This window comes from Sarcophilus harrisii, chromosome 2, assembly GCF_902635505.1.
Source record: "Sarcophilus harrisii chromosome 2, mSarHar1.11, whole genome shotgun sequence".
Classification (NCBI taxonomy): domain Eukaryota; kingdom Metazoa; phylum Chordata; class Mammalia; order Dasyuromorphia; family Dasyuridae; genus Sarcophilus; species Sarcophilus harrisii.
The window spans coordinates 313989331-314008491 of NC_045427.1; the positions used below are offsets into that span (position 1 = coordinate 313989331).

Below are 19161 nucleotides of genomic sequence, written 5' to 3' on the forward strand. Positions count from 1 at the left end.
TATCATAGATAAAGCAATAGAGAAATGTATTTTGGGAGAGGACAGGGAGCAACAAATAACTAATGAAGAATTTGGAAGAGGAATAAGAGTAAAGGAAATCGTCAAAAAACTTTATGACAAGAAGAAAAGAGGGGCTGGTCATGTGACAAGAGTAAAGGATGATAGGTGAGTAGCCAGAACACTCATCTGGTTCACTTGAAAAGGTGATTAAAAAAATAAGGAAAAGCTTCAAAATGTTGGGTAGACCATCAGGCAAACTTCTGGGGAAAACATGGACCAAAATCCTATAGGATGTGCTGCTGTCTACATCAGTAGAAGGAACTTCCAAGTAAAGGAGAGCACAGATCCACTTGAATATCTGCAACGCCACAAGCTACGCTCTGAAGAACTAACGGCATCCAAAAAGCATTGGGTTAGCACATAGTAGGTGCCTGTAGGCATATTACCAATGAAGAACCGAAAAAAAGAAAAAAATAAGAATTAAGGATATCATCAGAGAGGAGTTGGGCCTCTTGTAGAGAGAGTGTAAACTAATTGACAGAACACCCACATGGACCCCCTGGAACCATAATGTGAAAAAGGTACCCAGCATAATTTGTAGAGAATTTACAGAAAGATTTGGATAAAAGTAAATGAGAATGAAAAGGATACATTTAATTATGTTTCCTCCTCCGACATCAGAATACTCTTTTCCTGTCTCATTTTCTTGATCCTCAAATGTCCATCTAAATGTACCACAAGAATTTTAATCTCAAGAAGCTCCAAAGTGAAATCACTATTTTTCCTGCAAAACTTGCCTTTCTTTCTAGTCATCTATTTCAATTGATAATGTGAAATCTTTAATCTCAGTATTATCTTTGCCCCTTCTCTCCTATTCATTCCCCACATCTAATCAAGTAGCAAATTCTAACTGATTCTACCTAATAATAATCTCTAGCACCTTTCTTTCCATTAACACAGAAACCAGACTAATCTTTTCTCACCTAGACTATCTCAATAATCTCCTCACTGATCTTCCCACTAGTCTCTCCATCAATTTATCTTTAAACCACTGCCTGAATAATACTCTTAAAGTATGTTGAATACTTCATTCTTCTGTTCAAAAACTTTCAGCTGGCTACTAGAACGTCAGGTTTTTTTTTTTTGGTTTGTTTGTTGTTTTTTTGCTGAGGCAATTGGAGTTAAGTGACTTGCCCAGGATCACACAGTTAGGAAGTGTTAAAGTGTCTGAGGCCAAATTTGAACTCAGGTCCTTCTGACTTCAGGAATAGTGCTATATCCACTGAGCCACCAGCTGCCCCTAGAATGGTCAGTTTTAACAAACATTGATTAAAAATGCCTCCTGTAGATCATTATATACTTCAACAACAATATTATATGATGATCAATTCTGATGAACGTGGCCCTCTTCAGCAATGAGATGAACCAAATCAGTTCTAATGGAGCAGTAATGAGCTGAACCAGCTACGCCCAGAGAAAGAACTTTGGGAGATGACTAAGAACCATTACATTGAATTCCCAATCCCCGTATTTTTGCTCACCTGCATTTTGGATTTCCTTCATAGGCTAATTGTACAATATTTCAGAGTCTGATTCTTTTTGTACAGCAAAATAACAGTTTGGTCATGTATACTTATTGTGTATCTAATTTATACTTTAATATATTTAATATCTACTGGTCATCCTGCCATCTAGGGGAGGGGGTGGGGGGAAGGAGGAGGAAAATTGGAACAAAAGGTTCGGCAATTGTCAATGCTGTAAAATTACCCATGCATATAACCTGTAAATAAAATACTATTAAAAAAATTTTTTTTTAAAAATGCCTCCTGTGTGCTAGATGATATAGCAAATGCTGCGCATACAAATATAAGGAATGGGACAATCCTTTCCAAAACGTACTTATGCTCTAATAGTCACTACAAAGGAAGATACAAACTCCTAATCCTATCACTCAAGACCCTTTCAACTTAATGGCTCCAGTTGATTTTACCAACCCTATAGTATTTTTCAATGAAACTCAACAGCTCTCCAATTTCCTACCTATACTCATGTGTTCCTTTATTTTCATATACTTATATGCAATTAGCTTCCTTCCTCATCTTCACTTTCCTTGGTCCATTCCCAAATTTCCCATAGCAATTTGCTCAGACTTCACCTTTGACTTATTATATGTTAATAATATTAATTATTTCAGCATATGTCATCTATCACCACAAGCACCACTGCTACATGCCCCTCAAAATCAGAGACTGTGTTGAGAGGTGTGTACTTATGTAAACATAACAAATATAAACAAAATATATAACAAACATAAACAAAACAAATGATTTTTCAAAAATGGCTGTTGATTTAAAGTTTACCTGGAAAAAGACCTCTACTGAACTAACAGAATGCTTTCCTTTTGACTGTGTTCTTTTCAACATTTTTGGATGAAGGTACACAAGTTTATCAAATCTGTGGATAACACAAAGCTAGAAGACAACATAATGTGCTAGAAAGATGAACTAAAGGAGACACCAAATAGTGAAGTATAGAAGGAAAAAAGACCTAAGTTCATATATTGCTCAGATGTTTATTAGATATATGCTCCTTGCACATTACTTTATCTCTGTCTGACTCAAATTTCCTACACTGTAAAACAGGGATTATAAAAGTTCCTATCTTACAGAATTATAGTGAGGATTAGATAAAACAATATTTGTAAAATACATTGTTAGACACAAAGTAAATGCTTTATAAATTCTTGTTCCCTCCTTTCTAGCTGCTCTAAACCAAGCTAATGATTAAATGGCACTTTATGGTTTACAAAATAATTTATATTTATTATTTCACTTGATATCTGTCATGACCCTATGAGGTAATTATAAAAAGTAATATCATTGTTTCATAGGAGAAATTGAGACTCAGAGACATTAAGATGACTTAATGCTGTGTAGTCTATGACTACACAGCTAATAAAGAAGAGGCAGGATTTAAATACAGGTCTCATTTGACTGACTCCACACTACATGAAATTTAATAGAAATGAAAATGTACCATACTTAAGTTAAAAGAAAAAAAAAACTGCATTTATATGTGATGGGAAAAGATATGCTCTAATGTTTATTAAAAAGTTTTCAAAGAAATTTACGGAACTTAAAGCTCAATTTTTTTTTTCAACAAGAAATTTTTCAATGTGAGAGCTAAAATATATGATGCAATCTTAAATTACACTGCCAGAAATATAATAACCAGAAAGATACTATATCACTTCTAATATGATATTCAGGTCTGAGTACTACATTTTAGGAAAGGCACTAATGAGATCGAACTTATTATATTATTATAATTAATTCAGAGTCAATCATATGGTGACATTGGTAAATAATGTTCTTGAAGTTAAATTAAGTCTAGCTAAACTAACTTGATAACACTCGGCACAAGACTGATCCAAGATACAATACTTATCAAAAATAGAACCTGATTATTAGGATTGTCTCCCAGTTATTTCCAGTCTATGAGCAAACATGTAGTTTCATTGTTCTTTTATGATCAAACAGGCACTCATTATAACAATGCATTAACACATGCTATCCTGGAAATCCAGGATTGGCTCTCAATCTCTCAAAATCAAGCCATCAGAAGCCAATTAGCCTCAGGAAAATACTGAGTTAGAACTTTCAAAATACTTTAATTTGCTATGATAAACAGCATGATAGAGGAAAGAGTACTTGCCTGGGAGTCTAGAGACCAGGATTTAAATTGTGCCAATCAGTGAAGGTCTAAGTAATTCAGCTTCCTGAAGGGAGCTGGATTAGATGATCTATAATGTCTCTTCAAACTTCTAAAATTCTATGCTTTTAAGTAGAAAAAACAGTGACTTTCACTTACTTGCTATTTTTGATTTTACTTCGGAAAATCTATAAAATAAAACCAAAAAAGATAAATATTAATGCATCACTAAAAATTAAGACTGGGAAAATTAAATACTTATTGAACTGTTTGTAACATTGGAATTACATTTATTCTCAATTATAACACTGAAGAAATGAGTCCTCATTTTAACTACCTCATTTTGTTAAAAAACTGACTGAAGTTCTTTCTGTATTACACATATGCTACACACAGAAAGATGTGTTACATATCTTTTGTATCAAAAATGATAAAATTAGAAAGACTGAGGATCAAAAGATCTAGAAAATCCCCAACTATAATTAACACTTAAATTTTGATCAAATTTATCTTTCAAATATTCTAGAGGATTTAAAAAAAACTTACATAGTTTTATAAGTTCATAAGAAATCTTAAAATCTATTTCTTAAATAAGTCTCTCTCCCCTTCCTCCCCCCCCCCCCCCCCCCCCAGGCAATTGGGATTAAGTGACTTAATGCCTAGGGTCACACTGTTAGGCAGTGTTAAGTGTCTGAGGCCACATTTGAACTCAGGTCATCCTAACTTAAGGGCTAGTGCTCTATCCACTGGGCCACCTAGCTAACTTTCTTAAATCAGTTTAAAACAAATCAATCACATAGGAAAAATTACAGTTAATAATAAAAATTCTTACATCCATATTAGGATTCTGACAAATAAACTTACCTATCAAAAGGTAACTCCTGGGCAATTAGGTGTAACTTTTGAATAATGTCAGCTGCCTCCTTTATCTGGAGGGGGGAAAAAAAAAAGAACAAAAATTCATGTATTTCAACAAAAATTTACCTGTTTGCATTATACAATCCCATTCTACAAAAATGCCTTTATAATTATTTTCAAAATGCAACATTAAAAAAGCCTTCTAGGGAACCAAATATTTACAATTCAAGCTTACAATTATGATAAACTAGAACTATGTATACACACATGCAACAGAGTTTCATCATTCCAAGCTTGAATCTTTGCTGGTTATTTGGCGAAAGCTTTGGTTTTACTTGGGTTTCCAAAGCGAAGATAAGCCCAAGACATTTGAATTAGCCCTCACAGAATCTGAAGCCAGAGAAGAGTAGAAGAAATCTATAAGCTGGTCAGTATTCTTTATATAAGTTGGAAGAAGAAATGAGAAAAGAGATGGGAGACAGGAATGGAAGTGAAGGAGAATGGCAGTAAAAAGTACTTATATGACTGGGGTAAGATTTATGTGATGTAGCATTAATGTAATATCAGGCTTATATAGGTCATATTTTAGTAGATAATACAAAGAGAAATAGGTATCTTTTGTGAGAATTCTGAAGATTTATCCTCATTTCTATTAAATTCACAGAAATAAGGTTAATTCTACAGGAAGTATCTTTTTCATAACGTTAGTAAAGATTTTATCACAGGAATAGGGTGTATGTGGGAAAGGATGTGTATTTGTAAAGGGAACAGAGAATATGACTCAAAAAAAAAAACTACACAGAGACTAAAGTAAAAAAAAAAAAAAGTACATGTTATAAGTGAATCTTACTATAAAAATTTAACTTTAAGGGCTCAATAACTGTTGGTCACAGTTTCTATAGTTCAGGCATGGCAGAAAATCTGTAGTCAGACAGTAAAAGTCAAGAATAATTTCTGGTTTTATCTTGAATTTCTCTTTAGTATTCTCTCCCATACATGCTGACAAATTCTGACGGTTTAAAATGAAAGTACACATAAATGTCCTAACAAAATTTGTAAGTAATTGAGAATGAAGACTAAAAGAACTGATAAATCTATCTCACAGAATAAAATTTTAACCAATAACTTCATGGTGAAAGAAAAATGAACATACATAAGTGAATTCAAAATTTCAAGTTGATACTTTAAAAATAAATGAAAGATTATCTAAAAAATACCAAACAAAAGAAAAGCTAGATCTCAATGTTTAAGTCTTATGCAAAATAGAAGCACTAAAAATCTTATTTATTTTTTCCTACGAGTTTAGACATTAAAAATATTAAAGCTAATAACTATTTCAATCAAAACAAAAACCCTTCACGATACTAAATTTAGTAAAGAGATTTTTAATATAATATTAAGTGTATTTCACTATAACTGGGTTACCCTGATAACCCTGTATATTTTATTTTATACATTTAAAAGCATTATTCTGAGGAGTTCACAGACTTCACCAGATTGCCAACAGATTGTCACCACAAAAAAAAGAAAGAAACTCTTGCCTTACAGGTTTCATTTGTTCTTCCACCAATTAAACAATCTACCTGCCTAAGGTTTTAGATTAGATTTTAAAAGTAATTCTTAGAATGGGCCAAATGACCACATTTCTAACTCATAACAACTATCTTTTAAAAACCCACAAAAACTATAATGAACCAAGATTTTGAGAAGTTGGACAAGAGGCTTATCTGTAGATACCTTATTAGACACAAGTGACAAAAGATAATAATTGGGGGATGATAGAGTGGAAATTAAACATTTACAATTCTCTGTTTTGGAAATTATTTCAATTGTGTGTTTTAATAGCTTTTTTACTACAATGTAGTTTTATCTCATAGGAATAGGACCACATTTACTCAAAGTAAGTGCACTCAAAGAATGCAGGTTCATTCTCAGTTTATGAATCTCATCTGGATAAATAGGTTTTATGAAAATATTTCTGGTGATACATGGTTGGCATATCCAATTTCAATCTAAACTGTTCAAATAAGATAGAACTATGTCTTACAATTTATTAAGTGCGTAATGTAGTATCTGTTAAGGAAAAAATTACACATATAAAATTGCTGTCAAAATATGGTAAAGAAATGTATGCATTTATTCAAATTATTGAACAAAGTTTAGACAAAGAGTCTAAAATAATAATCTAGGAATAGACTTTTGTTCTTAATGACATATAACATATGACAGTAAAAGAGAATTAGATCGTGTTCATTTTTATGTTTTCAAATAATACTATGAACTTACTTTGTTGTTGCTCAGTTATTTCATTTGTGTCTGATTCTTCATGATAGCATTCAGGATTTCTTGGCAAAAGTATTGGAGTGATTTGCCATTTTCTTTTGTAGTTCATTTTACAGATGAAGAAAGTGAGATAAACAGGGGCAAGTGATTTGCTCTGGGTCACACAGCTAGTAAGTGTTTGAGGCTGGATTTGAACTCAAGCTTCCTGATTCCAGCCTGGTACTAGCCATTGTGCCACCTAGCATATTTTAGCATATAATAAACATGTTAAAAGCATGACTTTAAGAAATTAAATAGTTCTACTAATGGCTGTGTTGTTTTTCTTTTTTCTTTAAAAAAAAAAACAGTTATTTCTCTCATTTGTGGAGAACTAAGAATTTTACTGAATATATGTACGACATCTAATAAGCAACCAGAAATGTCAAATATAGGGCCTGATACTACAAGCAACAACAGGATACAAGCAACAACAGTTATGCTTACACTGCTCATGGAAGTATGATTTAGCTCCAACATAGTTAACCATTCTTTAACACACTGTTGAGAATCATTATTACTTGCTTTCTTCATAAGACCAGCACAGTGATGGATTACTACAAATATTGGCACTGACTGACTTCACTCCTAAAAATTCTATGCTGGTTATTTTATCTTGCTACTAAAAGCAGAATTTACCACATAGCATTTACTGACACAATTTACCTAAAGCTGAATGTGACCGGGTAATGTGTATAACTAACCACAAATTAGATTATTTCTGTGTTGACATTACTATCATCAACCTAACAGTTTGTTATAATTTAAGGGATAAGTACTCTAAATATTAAATATCAGCAAACATACTGCTTTCAGTGTATGCTTGCTGAATCTTGCAAAGTAATAAACTGTGCTTGCTTTTACCTAAGTTCTACTGGCTAACTATTGCTTTAAAGTATAAAGCACTGGAATTTATAAAGACAAAAAAATCACAGACTTAGAGCTGCAATGTAGCTATGAAGTTTTGTATCAGACTGCAAAACAACAGTGACAGGACCAGAGTTCAAATCTTACCTCAGATGTCTGCTATGCCTATGACCTTAAGCAAATCATAACTGTGCCATGGCATCAACACTGCTTTTGTAAACTGGGGGAGGGAGGGCCAGACTAGATGGCCTCTGAGGTCCCTTTTGACTGTAGAGCTCTAATTTAGATTAACAGCTTCATTTCAAAGATTTGAAAATTAAGACACAGAAAGGATAATTTATTTGCCTGAATTCTCACAAAGGTATCAAGAAGCAGCTCCGAAATTTGAACCCTGGTTTTCTGAATCCAAATCTATGTTCTGTTACACTATACAGCAAAGATGCTACCTCAAATCTACACATGTGCAACATACAAAGAAACATAAAGCATGGTAATGGTTACACTTCACTCTTAACACATCTTACCATCTAAATAAAAAACAAATTCATACCAATAAACTATAAAATATAATAGATTCCCCCACCTCGCGGATGAATTTATATATTTTTATTTTAACAGAAAGAGAAGTAGCCAGACTAAGTTTAATTTGAGTTAGTGGCTCAAGAAAAAATAAGACTGAAAAGGCAGAAATTGTTGAGGAATAAAATGAGAAGTGAAATAATGTTAGCAGTTGCCTAACTGTCCCTTTTGTTTTCTCTAATATCAACTATACTCATCTCAGCATCTTCAGCTATAAGGATTTTTTTTTTCTTTCCTCTTTTTTTAAGAGGTAACAGGTATACAGCCTAGGAAATAACACAGCTGGAAAGTTAGCTGGTATGTGGCAACCTAATATGTGAACTCTTGAACATAACTGATTATGATACAATCTGACTTAGAAACAACCTACACAATCAGCCACTGGCAGTCTAAAGTTGGAAGGGAAGAGAGACAAAAGAGCTAAGTAATAAGTGATAAAAATGAAATAAAGGAATAGAGAAAAAGAATTGGAGATGCGATCAAAGATAAGTAAGCAAAAGGGGAAAAAAGGCAAATCAATTTAATAATTCTGTATAATTTCCTGTTGTTTTGAGGCACAAAGTAATTAAGTGAATCAATTTCTTTCAGTAAGCATTTATTAAGCATTTACTATGTGCCAGGAACTATGCTGATTGCTTAGAATGAAAGAAAAAAGAAAAACAGTACCTATCCTAAGAGAACTCACCTTCTAATGAGTATAAATGAAAATATGTAAGAAAAATACAAAGTAAATAGCTAATAGGCATTAGGAGACCAAATACAGTGAATGGTAGAATTGGTGCTTGAGCTAAATCTTAAAGGGAAACCAGGAATTTCACAAATTAGTGATCAGGAGAGCAATCCAGACCAGCTAGTGCAAAGGAAAAGAGAATGGAGATGGAATATAATACACAAGGAACAGCAAGTGGGTCAGAATGGTTAGCATAGAGGAAAATAATGTATTAAATAATTAGAAATAAAAGATAGAACTATAAAGAATTTTAAATACTAAGAATATAAATTTAATTCCAAAGGTAATGGAGTCACTGAATTTTAGACTGTGTGTTGAGAAGGTGGGGAGTGGGAGGCGGGGGTAGATGAGACATGATGAGACCCATTCTTTAGGAAAAATCACTTTGGCAGATCTATGGAAGAAGCAGGGAGATATTTGAGTCAGATACTTACTACATGTAGATGGCAATTATAATAGTTCAAAAGAGATGATGAAGGCCTGAACAAGAGTGGTAGCTATGAAGATGGAAAGAAAATGAAAAATAAAAGAGATACTACAGATAAATAAATAGCAAGATTTGGCAAATGACTGGATATATCAAAGGAGTGAGAATGAGTAAGATGATACTAAAGTTATGAACTGGAGTAACTGGAAAGATGATGGAGCCACTGACAAAAACAGCCAAGTTCTAAAGTAAGGTGAGCTTAGGATGAGTTCTGCTTTGGGCATGTAGAGATTTAAACACCTAAGAAATATCAAGGTTGAAATGTTCAACAGGCTGTCAGTAGTGCAGGAATAAAGATTCAGTGAGAGATTAGGTCTGGGTGTAGAGAGAGGTCTGTGAATCATCTGTATGGAGAAGATAATTGAACCTTGGAGAGCTACTGATATCGAGTGAGAGAACATAGGGAGAAAACAAAAGAGGTTCTAGGAGAGAGCCTAGGAGTCAATACCTACATACACTTAGTGGGTGTGAATGAAGATTCAGCAAAGGAAACTGAAACAATCAGAGGAGAGCCAATAGAGAGTGGAGAAAGGAAAAGGAAAATGGGGTATGGAAGAAGTTTACAGGAAAGAACTATATTCTAAAACTGATTACATTAGCAATTCTAAAATCTCATATAATTTTACAAATGAAAAACGTCAATACTACCCCATTAAGAATTACTGAATATAAATGCTATCTACAGTCAAGTGTTGATTTATACTTCCAAACAAAACTTTTCATAAGGCAGTCATTCTGGTTTGAAATCTCACCATGTAGAGTCACAGTAAGTTGTAATTAGGGCTGTGCTGTTTAATAAACTGCCTTTATCCTGCTGACAGCTCTTACCTTTTCAGAATTTTTAAAAACATCAGACTTCAATTCTCCATCTAGAAACTCATTAAAGTATTTCATCAGTTTCTGAGCCTCAACAGCCCGTTGCCGTGGTGTGTTTACCCCCTCCAGCTGGTCACCAAGGTGACAGACCTTAGTTGCTACATAGCTGATATGCTCATCTAATTCTTGGAAATGTTGGAAGGCAACCTATAAAAAAATGGGTAAAAGAAAAAAAAAAGAAGTTATTATTAAACAATTAGACAATTAAAAAAAAAAAACAATGTTTCAAGTATTTTATATTAAAAATAACCCAGAGTCAAGAGGCAAGATGATGAGGTATCAAAAAGAAACATAGCAGAACTCCCTTCAACTGCCTCCAAACAGACAAGGAAAATGCATTAGACCAAGTTCTGACTAGGAAATTGAAAACAAATATCACAGTGAGTCATTTTTTTTAGCACAGGTCAGCATAAGGAGACAAAGAGGAACATGGGGAGTGGAGACAGGGTCTAGCCAGGAATAGCCACAAAGGAAAGGTAGCATACCAGGCAACAAAAGGCCCCAGATTGAGTACAGAGAGGCCTGATCTGTCAGGGTATAGGAATAAATGTCAAATGAACATTCTGTTGTTCCCTACCCAGTTTTAAGTCACAGATCCAGGGTTGAGGAAGGGACCTGAGCTTAGAGGTGGCAGTCGAGGACAGGATGAACTATGGTACCTAAGCTGTGTACCATGAATGGCATAAATTCAGAAGCAAGCAGTAGTTGTACGACTTGAATTTCATGGGTAGAGCAGGATCTCAGTTAAGGTCTCTCGTCTAAAGCTATCATTAAAGTCATCACCAGGTTTAAAATCTCAAAATAGAACCTATAGCACATAATGCTGAATCCAGTAGCACACTGTCCTGAACAATTAATATAAATGAAATAAAATCCAATTATCTCACAAAACAATGAAAAAATGTTAAAAACAAAGTAGAGACTAAAAAAAAAAAAAAAGAAAAAGAAAAACAAGGTATCTCACAGCAAAAATAAGTGACTTTGAAAAGAGATTGAAAAGAAATAATTTAAGATAATGGAGTAGCTGAAAGCTAGGGCAAAAAAAAAATAAAGAGTCTAGTATCATATGTCAAGACATCATAAATGAAAACTTCCTAGAACTCTTAGAACCATAGAGCGGAGAGCAGACAGGGAAAGAATCTTCCACTCACCTCTAAAAACTTCAAGATAGCCAAAGCTCAGAATTTTTAAATTAAACTGTTAGAAAGAAAGAATTCAAGTTCTAAAGGAACTGCAGTAAGTATCACACATGTCTCTGAAGTCATCACCATAAAAGAGAGAGAGCTTAGAATATGATAATCTATCCAAGAATAATCTATCCAACAAAAACTGAGCATAATCCTACAAGGGGAAAAATTTGATTTTTTAATGAAAAAGAAGGCGTCCAAGCATTCCTATAGGAATTCTAATGTATAGGAAACTCTGAAATGCAAACACAGGAGTCAAGAGAAACACAAAAAGGTAAATGAGTGAGTAATCTTTAGAATTGAAAAATAGATAAAGCAGCTTACAAACATATGAGAGAGAATTTAATTAGTCAAAAGGCCTGGGAGTACTTCTGTTATGTTTTAATGATCTTAAAATAGCCATGCAGAGGATAGGGAAAGAAAGAATGAAGAAAGTAGACAGAGAGAGAAATCTATATAAACAAGGAGGAAGGGGTGAGAGTTACACTTTTATTTCTCACTCATTGAACTCCTTTTAACTTAAGAGTTAGTCTTGGATTCAAACAGGAGAGCCTCTCTCATTTGAAAATGAAAAGTTCTGCATATCACTGCAGAGGTAGTTAAAATATCTGCTTTTATATAGCTGAATAAAATTAAAATCCATTAATTAAAATTTAGATTAATACATTAATAATTAAATTAAAAATCAAAGTGCATTAATTATTAAAATTAAATTAAAATAAAATACATCCTTGGTACAAAATTACTGTCCTCTTCTGTGGGGGGGGGCAGGGGGGGGGAGGGAGAGAGGGGTGTATCTCACAGTCGTATATAAAAGAATAATATCAAGTTAACAATTTGTCCTGAGGCCATTTTTATTTGAACTATGTTGAAAAAAGATAAGATATATGACAACAACAAAATTAAAAGAATAGCACTAGGACAGTGACTTGTTCCAGGACTTTTTAATGGAAACCCATCAAAAAGATGAGAAAAACATGATTACCAATTTTCATCAAAAAAGAAAAGAATACAATAATAGCCAACATTAAAATGGGTTTTAAGTTTTAGAAAATATTTTATAACATTTATGTAAGTTAAGTACCACAGGTATAATTATTCTCTATAGAGAAGGATAATAGAAGCAATATCCCAGGCCCTAGTCCACACAAACTAAGTTAGTTTCTCCCTACAGATTATTGAAGCTATTGGCTAAGGAATCTGAGGCTCAGATTGGTTATGGAGTTTTCTAGTGGCCCAGGTACAGAAAAGTCAGACAAAAAGAATCAATAGCTACTCCCAACTCAAGATTCCTGTTGAGCAAACCAGTGAGAGCAACACAGAAGCAGCAGCTAGATTCAACTGAATCAATGCTGTATCTTTACTGAATATTCTTTCCCTGTTCTGATTAAACAAACCTTTTGCTAACTTTAGATGTTTTAAGAGTTTTTATTTCATTTCAAATCCTAATCTATGCTACTAGGCTAACCTGACTCAAGCCAGGCTAATCACACTGAGAGAAGGAACTAAGCTCAGAAAAGTTAAGGCATTCAACTATAATCACACATGTTAAGCACAAAAAGCAGGATTTATATTTAGATCTCCCATGACTCCAAGACTGTTTCTACTCTACCTCAGTTTCTCAATGAAGCAATGGAAAGGGAAACAGCATAGCAAAATCCAGGTTCTAGGGAAAGCAAAGGAGACTACACACAGACCTGCTTTAATTAATGTAAATAGCACAGCTTTGGAAGTTTGGGGCACTATTTTAGGTAGACTAAATATTTATTCCTTGATTTTAGCAAAGCTATGTGATAATGTAGTAGAAAAACTGAAGATTTTAAAATCTAAAAATATAAGATTAATATTTTTTTAATAATACTTAAGAAGAGGTTGCAACAAATTTAAGACACAACTGGGGCCCCAAAGCTAAATGATATGCCCCATTCTAAAATCTCAAAGATTAAGCTAGGTCCAGATAAATTATGAAATTGGTCTGTGAGGTCTTCTCTAGCCTGAAGATAATACAAGAGTTTGATTATGTTCTAAATTATGCTGATCAGACTATCACTAAGGGGGGAAAAAACTTTCCAAATATATATTCCCTAAACTTTAGGCAGAAATTTACTAGTTCTGAAAAAATGAAAAGGAACATAACTTTTACTGGGACACCCACATTCCTTGTAAATTTATTTCCCAGACTAAGTTTGCTTGAAGGGAAAAGGTGATCCAGGAGACCCCAAAGCAAGAAAGGCCAACTACAAGGCCATCCTAAAATCTTGGATCTGGTTAAGAAGGGCCATTTTACTAAGTCTTCCTAAAAATTCTGGACAAGACAAGAATTATCCAGCTTCCTAAGTTAGGAAAATGTAGTCTGATTTGGTACCAATATTCACTATTAAACACAACAAAGAGTAAATGATTCCAAGTTGGCAATTTTAGCTCATTAACTTTTTTTTCCCCACCAGCAGAAACTATCCCTAAACAAATAATCATTTTTTATTTTATTAGTTTTTTTTTAAACTGAACTTAAGAAAAAATAAGTTAAAGATAATGTACATGTATGTTTCTTTAATTTTTGGATGAGTTAGCCTAATTTTTACCTGATTGCTTTTCTGGAGTTCTTGTACTTTCTTAGCAAATTCCTTGGCTTCTTTTTGACACTGCTGTTCAAGTTTTTCTACCCTTCTCTGAATCCTTTCATCCATTATCTGAAGTTCTTGAATATGGTTTACAAATTCTTCTAACAATCTGTTAAAATGAAATTATTATAAAGTACAAAAACAGAATGTTTATGCCCAAACAGAATCTACTAATAAATCAATTCACATAAGTAATCTAAGTCTAAATAAAAAACTCCACAGGAAAGAGATAATTATTTCTCTTCAGTCTTTTTTGGAACTCCTTGTTGTTTAACAATATTATTTAAGTCTTCCCACTGTTTCATACTTTCTGACCTTGATCAGGACTTAAAACTTGAAATATGTATATATGTCTGAAATAATGTCTATACATACACATTATTTCAGAAATAATTTCTCAGTTGTTGAAATAAAAATTATTGTTCTGTGGCTAAATCATGCTTAAAATTTTACTCTGGGCTCAACTCCCTGTTATGAGATATGCACCAAGGAACTACAAAATAATTTTAATGTAAGTCTAAGGAAAATCACCAAGCAGACAAAATATGTTGCAAATCATATAATACATTCTAAAGCCCAACATATATTAATTCTTGATTACTTGTACAATTTTCAATGCTCAAATTTGTTCACATTATTTAAATTGATTGTACTTAAAACAAATGAAATATATTTGTTTTAGAGAAGCAATATCTTACAGCATAACTTATTAAGTTTTCCTTAAATGATCATATCAGTAAACCAAATGAAAATTTTCAAAATGAAGTCATTATACAAATTCAAAAACACTGACCATCTAAAAAAGAAAATATCTCATTTCTGAAATTCACTAGATTTTGTTCATAACCGGTAAAATAAGATCAGATAAAAATTTGAGACTAATTATATATAATTACTTCCTTTATTTCAAAAGCAAAAATGTAATCACATTAAAAGATAGAGTGATGGGGAAATTTTCACTTCACCTTTTGGGATCAAAAGCTTCAGGTCCTCCTCGAGAGCCTCCTCCAGGAGTTCTCCATACCAGACGTTCAATGTACTCATCTGCCACAAAAGGCTCCTAATTTATAAAATAAATATTCTATGATACAAATCCAAAGAGAGTAATTTGATTATACTACTAATAGGGTCTTAAGAGTTGGATTTTGAGAGATTAAAAGGTGGTTAAAGGAATGTACTACAATTAAATTACCAAATATTTAAAACAAATTTTGGAAAAACTTGCTATTAAAATACAGTGTCTCAAGAAAATGTATCTACCTATTAATTACATTTATTTTAATCAAATATATAACTTTTGGAATGAACATTTGTGAAGTACTTTATCAGCTTAAGGCAACACACTCAACCTCTGCTTCTAGACATTTTTTAGAACAACAGTACCAACATGTAAGCACATTTCTATACCACTATATATATATATATATATGTGTGTGTACATTCACACACTATTCTTATTCCTACCCATTTGCAGTTCCTCTTTCATTATAACAGTATTTGAAAAAAAAAAAAAAAATTTGTACCCATGTATTTCATTTTCTTGTCCTGTCTCCTGTTTTCATTTTTAAATGTTGCTAGGATATCTGGTTGAAGTAGACTCAATGCCAACTTCTTTGTAGGCTCATTTTAAAATTATTTTATTACATAATGCTGTTCAATCTTTATCCAGTATGATGACTTAGTGGAAAGAGTATTGGATTTGAAGTCAGAGGGCCTGGATTTACCAGCTTTATTATTATTAGATTATAACTTGGAGCAAATCATTTAACCTAAATAGGCCTTAGTTTCCTCATCTATAAAATAAATACACCGGAGTAGATATTATCTAACTTCACTTCTAGTTCTAACTTTTATGATCCTGACCTCTGTTTCAAAAATAACTCACAAAATAATAACAAATCACATTTGCATGACAATTCAAGGTATACACAGCAATTTTCTCACAGTAAGTATATAATTATCCTCATTTAAATATAAGGAAACAAGGCTCAGAGAAGTAAACTGATATGCTAAAGGTTACATAACTAACTAGTTAGTGACAAATGCAGGACTTTTTATCCAAGTCTTCTGACTCCAAATTCAGTGCTTTTCCTACAAGACCATGGTGTATTAATGTAAGATGGAGAAAATATGATCAGACAGTAATTCATGTGAAAGATCTAAGGATCTTTTCAGTATTTGGTGTTTGTCGAGTTATTTCAATCATGCCTGACTCATCATGACCTAATTTGAGATTTTTTTTGGCAAAGATACTGAAGTGATTTGCCATTTCCTCCTTGAACTCATTTTCCAGATGAGGAAATTGAGGCAAATAAGATGAAGTGACTTACCTAAAGTTATACATAATAAGTGGCTGAAGCCACATTTGAACTCAGACCTTCCTGACTCCAGGTTGTATAATCTATTCACTATACCACCTAGATGACATTATGTATCAGCCTTTGATGGTTGATAGGATTAGGAAGTAACTAGCAGGATTAGGAGGTATCTAGTCATTTCAGTCATGTTCCATTCTCCCATGATCCCATTTGGGGTTTTCTTGACAAAGATACAAAGAATGAATAGCAACGAATAGCAAGATTAATAAAATATTAAGTTTAAATTATTAAAAATCAACTTCTCAAGTATTGATAAGTCTCTCAAGGTTTCCTATCATTTCCAAATACAGCAAAGTACTATAAGAAAAAATTTAAAAATCCCATGATCTGAACACTAAGAAAGATTAAATATGTCCTTCTTAAAAGAAAAATTTGAATCGTTGAAAAGCATTGCCTTTTTTAGAATACTAGATTGCTATTTAGATAACAAAAACTATAATCTCAATAAGTCTAAAAGAGTAACTATATCTCAATTCTTTAAGAGTTCCTAAAAAATACAGAAAAACTCAATGCAGACCTTTATTGTATAAAAACTTTTTTTTTAATTTGATGCACAATAATAATTACCTTTATGATTTGAGGATAACAGAAACTGCTTTTTCTTAATTTAAGATACTATAGTTAAGAATCTATGTTTGATAAAAATGTGAATGAGAACAACAGCTCATCTCTCTATCCTGGTCTCAAGAATTTAATTAAAGGCTCTCCCCTCCCCCAAATCCTGAAATCCCAGCATACTAAGTATTTATAAGAGTATAGGGTATGTTTATTATACACGTCCCCCAATGGACCAGTAGAATATCATATCTTTTTTAAAAAATGAAATTTGGCATGACCTATTTGATAAACTGAGCCTTCTTGATCACCTTCCCAAAATGTTCAGAAATCATCCTTTTAATAATATTCTAAATTTTGTCAAAAAATAAGTTCATTAATCTATAATATTAAAATTCTCCTTTTAAAAAACTGGGACATTAGCCCATCTCTAGTACTATGGCATCTCATCTAGTCATCATGATTTTTCGTGTCGTTCAGAGAAGTTATTTTCATAATGACATTAAAACATTTAATTTCTAATACAATAAATATAAACATAAGCCAATTAAACAAAATTTCTAAGAGGAGAGGGCTCAATAATTAAGAGTATAAACGTGTCCTAAGACCAAAAAGTTTGATAAACCCTAGTCTGGCATAATTATATTCCATTACCATATACCACAATTTGTTCACTGGCTTTTTTGGCACCACAAAAATTATCACAATTGTTCAGAAATTGTCATTATCTGACAAGCTTTTCTTTGTTTATGATATATCTGAACATTTCACTTAACCTTTTAAATTTACAAAACAAATCCTCTTTCATGTTGGTGTGATTTGCTGTACTTTTAACTGAACCCTAACTAAGATAAACTTCAGAAAGAGTTCCCTATGCCTGCTGTTTAAGCTGCCACTAAGGAACAGAGATTATTACAAGGCTGAAAGGAAACTAGGGCAGAGGTATTGTAGGGCAAGGGTCAACCTCTATGACAAATATAGAAAAACTCCAACTCAACCAAGTTTTAACTTTCTTAGGTCAAATTATTTTTTTTTTCAAATTTTTACTGACATTATTGGTATGTTTTGAATACCTTTTTTTTTTTTTCAAAACTCCCTCAAAACAAATAACAACTTTATTCTTGAAACCCATTCTTTTGTATAATTTTTGTCTATGGGATCTTAGCTACACCTTTTCTAAACTATTTAAAATTTGCAGTTCTCAAATTTGAAATATACATTAAATCATGTCTAACTTTAATCTACTTATCTGTTACTTTAATTCTTCTAATAGTCAAGTCCTTCCAATATTTCTATCATTTCTATTTTGACAACCAGTTTTTTCTTAATGGTCACAAATAAGTTCAGAATAGCAGTTCCTCATGTCATTTTCCTGTACTTTTTGATAAATGAAATTATTGTGGCAGAAAATCAGTAAAATGATAAACACCTTAAGGGCAGGGACTGTTTCATCTTTTTGTTTATTTATAGTGCATATATATACAACTAAATATAGTGCATAACACATAGTGGGTGCTTAACAAATGCACAATAATAAACTGAAATGAAATTAAGAATACATCAATTGCTCTTTTTAACCGAAAATTTCAAGATATTAATTTATCAATACACTTTTAAGTGCCTACTCTGTGCCAGATTCAAATGGCTGAAGTCTTCTATAACCACTATCTATACCAAAAGTATGATCAATTTCCTGTACTCATCATAATGTTTTAAAACTTTTTAACTGGGTGATGTATAAGTTCTTCCCATATTATCACTTCTTCTGTTCTGCAATAATCTTCACATATTCTCTACCTTTGTTTCCAGATTTCTTCACCTAAGTACTAGTTCTTGATAGGTAATCATATTGCCCCTTGTATTAAATCTGTTCCTTCTGAATATGAAATAACCAATCATTCCCATAGTCTAACCAGGAATTGTTTTTTTTTTTTTTTTACCTGATCTCATGATTAGTGGCTTGAATTACAGTTCTTATGTGATGATCAAGTTC

At 32.5% G+C, this 19161-nt stretch overlaps 1 protein-coding gene across 1 annotated transcript in view; it reads right to left on the bottom strand.

The window, feature by feature from the left end:
• EXOC5 (exocyst complex component 5) overlaps positions 1–19161 on the bottom strand; it is a 47851-nt gene that overhangs the window by 20181 nt on the left and 8509 nt on the right. Inside the window, exons 2-6 of the mRNA XM_031952634.1 lie at positions 15201–15295; positions 14197–14344; positions 10380–10574; positions 4576–4640; positions 3871–3899 (exon numbers count right to left, since the gene is read on the bottom strand). Of these exons, the coding sequence (XP_031808494.1) occupies positions 3871–3899; positions 4576–4640; positions 10380–10574; positions 14197–14344; positions 15201–15295 (532 nt within the window). The remainder of the gene's footprint in view (positions 1–3870; positions 3900–4575; positions 4641–10379; positions 10575–14196; positions 14345–15200; positions 15296–19161) is intronic.